Source organism: Oncorhynchus gorbuscha, linkage group LG13 (genome assembly GCF_021184085.1).
Source record: "Oncorhynchus gorbuscha isolate QuinsamMale2020 ecotype Even-year linkage group LG13, OgorEven_v1.0, whole genome shotgun sequence".
NCBI lineage: Eukaryota > Metazoa > Chordata > Actinopteri > Salmoniformes > Salmonidae > Oncorhynchus > Oncorhynchus gorbuscha.
Genome location: NC_060185.1, coordinates 53,959,687 through 53,965,691, shown reverse-complemented (window position 1 = coordinate 53,965,691; position 6,005 = coordinate 53,959,687). Strand labels below are relative to the sequence as shown.

At 42.5% G+C, this 6,005-nt stretch overlaps 1 protein-coding gene across 5 annotated transcripts in view; it reads right to left on the bottom strand.

The window, feature by feature from the left end:
* Positions 1–6,005, bottom strand: part of LOC123993163 (protein IWS1 homolog) — a 30,651-nt gene that overhangs the window by 742 nt on the left and 23,904 nt on the right. For 3 of the 5 annotated variants that reach the window (XM_046295015.1, XM_046295017.1, XM_046295018.1), the window contains 3 exons: positions 2,729–2,788; positions 1,208–1,264; positions 1,003–1,114 (listed from right to left, as the gene is read on the bottom strand). In XM_046295015.1, the coding sequence (XP_046150971.1) occupies positions 1,003–1,114; positions 1,208–1,264; positions 2,729–2,788 (229 nt within the window). Of the gene's footprint in view, positions 1–602; positions 750–1,002; positions 1,115–1,207; positions 1,265–2,728; positions 2,789–6,005 lie in introns of all 5 variants that reach the window. The other 2 variants (XM_046295016.1, XM_046295019.1) reach the window with 2 other exon arrangements.

Genomic DNA, 6,005 nt, shown 5'->3' with positions numbered 1-6,005 from the left:
GGAGAGGATTATAAAAGGAGAGACAGGAAAGTGGAACTACTCTGTCGCAAACATTCACCAAAATACAGTGAGTCTTTGCCACAATATTGGACAGTGGTAGTACCACTACAAGCCTAGCGAGCAAGGTTATTGACACACACACGCGCATCAAATTTGGAATGTTCTGTCGACCTGATATTTCTCATTAAGTTTCGTAACCATAGTATTTAAAACTCTGAACACTAAGTTGATTAGGAACACATTCCAACCATGCTGGGCACAAACTCAAGCAACAATGGTATAGCCAAATGTCTTAAAACCAGGGAAGTTCAAATGTCACAGCTCAAACAGTGTAGTACTGTGTGTTATGTTTTAAACAGGGGATTCATTTATTCATTCATTAGGCAGCTGGGCAACAGTGTGCAGAACAGTTTGAATTGGTAAGTGGTGGTATGGTTGCTCTCCAGTCCACACTGCACACAGTGGCCCTGGGTAGAAGCTTACCTTCTCTCATTCTCAACCTTCACCATTAGTGGGGGTAACAATTAACTGACCTAAGATCAGTTTCAATGGGCAACTTTGTCCAAACAAGGACCAGCAAAAGACATGCAGGTGGCACTTACTGCCCCGTGTGGTGACAGTAGGAATTACAGGGGCATGCCATTGCCATCCACATTGATCTTCACCGCTGTGATGCGCCGCTGTGACCTCTGCTGGGCGATGCGACGTTTGTGCTTTTCCAATCGGCTTATCCCTTTCTTAATGCTCGTCTACAGTCAGGAACCAATCACATTCAGCTCCTTACCGATGCCCACGTCATGTATTGACAAAACATCTAACAGACCCAGTTCAGTCACAACTAAGGTAACTTAGCTAAAAATGACCTAGAAACGGTTATGTCTGGAATCAAGGATTTCAGGTTGGAGAAGAAAACTGGTCTGATTTATACAGTTAAAAGAAATGGGAAAACTATCCTTTCTCCTCCCTTCTCCCAGGCAGACAGCTGGACGGACAAACACTCACTGCTCTGGACTCGCTCTCCACGTTCCATTTGGGCCGCACAACATAGTCCTTGTTGGATGGCATGGGCACCCTGGCCCGGGCACAGAAACCAGGGTCGCCTGGGCGCAGAGCTCTGTCGGGCAACAAACACAGGAGGGGTGTCAGCAAAGAGCAACACAGACAACGGACTCAGACACAACATGTGAACACCAAGGTCACTACTCACTTCTCTTCTCCCGTCAGCACTTTCTCCAGGTCTCTATGAGGAGTCTGTCCCCCTGAGCTGTTGGGAGAGAGAGAGAGAGAGAGAGAGAGAGAGAGAGAGAGAGAGAGAGAGAGAGAGAGAGAGAGAGAGAGAGAGAGAGAGAGAGAGAGAGAGAGAGAGAGGAGAGAGATGGGAAGAGAGACAGAGTCTGAGTGACCACTGACTGACCTGGCCACACACAGTTTAACAAACAGTAAGGGTGCAGCTAGCACTTTGCACACTGGTCTTAACACATGCCGTTACTGCCACTTTCCTGTTCAAAGGTTAGTGTTTGAGAATTGTAAGCGATGTCATGGTGACATTGGCTAGCTAAGCTCATGCGCAGAAACACGTCATCGGGTCTAACGGTCGTCTTGCGCCGAACTGCGCATGTGCTGCATGTCATATCAAAAGGCACTCCTTTGATATGTTGTTTTTGACTCAAATTAAAACGTGTCCGTTGGTCACTTTCACAAGGTTGAAGTAATAACTACTTAAGACATTGGCTCAAGTCTAGGTTGTGCCTTTAGATTTCAAGAAAATTATCAACTTAGGAAGAATTTTCCCCCTTCTCTCATTGACTTCTCAAACACCAAACCCCGGCCTGGTTTGCTTGGACAGTTTGGCAAGCGTTCCCAGGAAGTCTCAAGATGTTGCGCCTCTGGGTTTCGAAACTCTACGGTGATTATATACTCAGAAAACATTTTGATAGATGACTGTAAATCGGCCCCCCTATTGGCACTGCTTTGGTGGAATTACCCGCTCTGTCGAGAGTACATTACTCTCGAGTTGTGTATATAACATTTCATGAAATGGGTTATAGCAAATTTACTCTGAATGTCACTCATGTACTGCCCTGCTGTGTGCTGCCAGAAATGACTCCGTTCTTTAGGTCCTAAAATAAGTGTCTCAATAAAGCATTGAACTCTATCAACACACAATGCACACCCAAACAAAACGTACTGGCTACAGACAGGCTACATGAAGAAACACCAAAAAAACTAAGATGTTTATTCCTGAACTGGAGAGAGATGTCATTTGAAAAGCAAGAGGATATGATGTACACTGAGGTTAGGGTTAAAAAGGTCAAGTGGCCAGACAACCTTCACTGCTAACTGAGGAAGCGATCCATAGCTATACTCTGCTTTGTGCCAAGATCGAAGCCCTGGCCCAGTGACGCGTTTTAGCTTCTGACAGACATGGTAAGAGTTACAACAGCAAACACTGATCCAACACGGTTAAAATTAAGGGAATCTCCCACACAAACAATACGCTTACAAAGAAGCCAGTCTTAACCCTCAACACTGCTCAAAATGAAGCCATACTCACAACAAAGCCTCAGTAACTCGAGGCTCAATCTGACTCCTCTACCATCATTCATACCAACACCTATCATTGTCTCTGGGGGGGAAAAACATCACCAGATATAACAACCTGGGGGGGGGAATCTGACTGCAGCCAAAGTCACTCCTGTGTCGGAGCAATCATGCAACCACACTGAACCTGAGTTGCTGCGGGGAGAAGACATCCGGTTCCTTGGACCTCTCCACCTTTTGGGGCTGACTGGGGGGGGGGGGGGGAGTAGACAAGTCATGGAGTAGACAAGTCATGGAGAGAGAGGGGGATTTGACAAAGATGAGCAGAGTGACACAGTGAAATGAGAAGTGTGAGGACTGAAAAGTAGGTGAATAGAGGACAGGCAGGGGGAATAGATAGGAACAGTGGGACAATGAGCTGGAAAGGGTTGGAGGGGGCTGGTTGGAGTGAACAGACCATGTCTACTGGGATCACACGAGACAACTGCATGCATGTGTTTAAGGGGGTATATTGTATAACAAGTGAGTGTATGTGTGGGACATCAATGAGTGTGTGTTGGGGTTACCATTCCCCCGCCTTCATTTGCTGAAAAAAAATGAAGCCGACAAAAATGGCCGGGAGAAACAAAATCCCATTGCAAAATAATGCGTTTTATTATTTGATGAAAATACCAGTTGACGTAAATACATATGACAGTCTCGCTTATCGGTCTATAGGTTCATTTGCATAATTTAGTGGAATTAAATTGGCCTGTGTGTATTTCCATTAGTATCTTATTTATCCAACTATCACAGCCTATATTGTGCAGGATTTCTCCTGCAGCTCCCCAGCTGGAGTAAAACCTGCTTTTATAATAAACCCATTTACTGCGCAACAATTCTAAATGCAATGGCCTGTTTAAAACCCTTTTGGTGCACGGTTGAAAAAGGACTACTATTTTTATTTCTCAACTCGAAATTGAAGCACAACTATTTACCATTCAAGTGCAGGAAACAGGCTAATCAGCGCATCACCCACCAATTCACAATATGAGCTAGAGGCAGTGTGCATTATGAAAACATACTTAATTGTTTGAAACCTGAATTTATTTCATACTTTGATGTACGTCTTACCTTGCTTCAAAGTAGCCTATTGGCTAAATTCAAGCATAGAAACTTGGGAGGAAATTATTTTATAAAGCTTTCATAGGCAGTGCCCGAGTTTCAAGTTGAGGAAGCAAGCAATTTATCCAACCATTTCTACCATACTGCGCGCTAGTTTTGATTTTGATAGGAGCATTTTCGTGGAACATTTTCATTGGAATAATAATGTTTTCGTTCCTTAAAATCATTGTCAAGTGGTTAATCATAAAAATCGGAATTAAAATTATATAAATCTGAAAGTTAAAAGTCAACTAATGCGAGTTCACCAGCCTCTGCCATATAGACACATTAATACATCTTGATCCATTGGCAGCTGAAGAAATGAGCGCATGGAACTCATAGCCTATAGGACAATGCAGCAGTAGGCCTAGAACTTCCATTGCTCTTTCACACACAGGATTGGTGATTATCGAGGGGGAGACCGTTGATAAGATCATTCAAAATAGCTTACTGTGAGGAACTATAATTGTAATATATTATCATTCGCAATGGATGTTAAAAAAATCAGGTGCACGTACTTCCTCAACATTATGGAGGACAGAGATACCAGACATCCTCATCACTCACATGGAGCACTACAAACAAAAGACAATGAAAAAATGGATGCATCTCATAAATTATGGTTATAAAATAAACCGTGTAACCTTAGCAGGTAGTGAACTCCGTGAACAACATTTCAACTTCGAGAATGAGAATGCTAAAATGTCTAATTAATAGAAAATAAATAACAGGGCAAACAAGATACACAATGAAACAACTGCCATCAACTAAATAATAATATTCAAGACACTATCGGCACACATATTTCAGATGCTTTTCACTGACAGCCGCAACTCAATAATCAGCTAGGGCTATTGCCAGGAGCGCTATCCAAACTGCTTGTGATTTCAAACAATCCACAGCTATTTAAAATTCAAATTAAAAAGATAATGAGCCTCGACTCAGAACTTTTGTGAAATATCACAGCACCACTGAAAAATACATGACAAATAGAAATCAAAACTGGATGGTGTTCAGAGATGGATGGGAGAGTTGAGCGAAGCGTAATGTTGGGATATACAAATAACAAAAGATTATACACATTTTACAGACACAGTATATATTACATTCAGTGCATTAGGAAAGTATTCAGACACCTTGACTTTCCATTTTGATATGCAATATCGTTATCAAAAACATTTATCAAATCTACACACAATACCCCACAATGAAAAAGCAAAAACAGGTGTTTAGAAATGTTGGCAAATGTATTTAAATAAAAAAAACTGAAACACACATTTACATAAGTATTCAGACCCTTCCCTCAGTACTTTGTTCCAGCACATCTGGAAGCGATTACAGCCTTTAGTATGATGCTATAAGCTTGGCACATCTGTATTTGGAGAATTTCTCACATTCTTCTCCGCAGATCCTCTCATGCTCCGTCAAGTTGGATGGGGAACTTTGCTGCACAGCTATTTTCAGGTCTCTCCAGAGATGATCGATTGGGTTCAAGTACGGGCTCTGGCTGGGCCACACTCCTGCGTCGTCTTGGCTGTGTAGCTTAGGGTTGTTGTCCTGTTGGAAGGTGAACTTTCACCCCAGCTTGAGGTCCTGAGCGCTCTGGAGCAGGTTTTCATCAAGGAGCTTTATGTACTTTGCTCCGTTCATCTTTTCCTCGATCCTGACTAGTCTCAGAGACCCTGCTGCTAAAAAACATCTCAGCATGATGCTGCTACCACCATGCTGTACCGTAGGGATGGTGCCAGGTTTCCTCCAGACGCTTGGCATTCAGGCGAAATAGTTCAATCTTCAAAGTTCTTGGTCACCTCCCGTCTCCCCTGATTGCTCAGTTTGGCCAGGCAGCCAGTACGAAGAAGAGTCTTGGTGGTTCCAAATTTCTTCCATTTAAGAATGATGGAGGCCACTGTGTTCTTGCGGACCTTCAATGCTGGAGAAATGTTTTTGAACCCTTCCCCAGATCTGTACCTCATGGCTTGGTTTTTGCTCTGACATGCACTGTCAACTGTGGGACCTTATATAGACAGGTGTGTGCCTTTCCAAATAATGTCCAATCAACTTAATTTACCACAGGTGGACTTCAATCAAGTTGTTGAAATATTTCAAGGATGCACCCGACCTCAATTTCAAGTTTCATATCAAAGGTCTGAATACTTATCTAAATAAGGTATCCATTTTTTTTTGGTTGTAATAAATTTGCTAAATTTTCTTTAAAAAACTGTTTTCGCTTTGTCATTATGGGGTGCTGAGGATTGTTTCTTTTTTAAATCCATTTTAGAATAAGGCTGTAACATAACAAAATGTGGAAAAAGTCAAGGTGT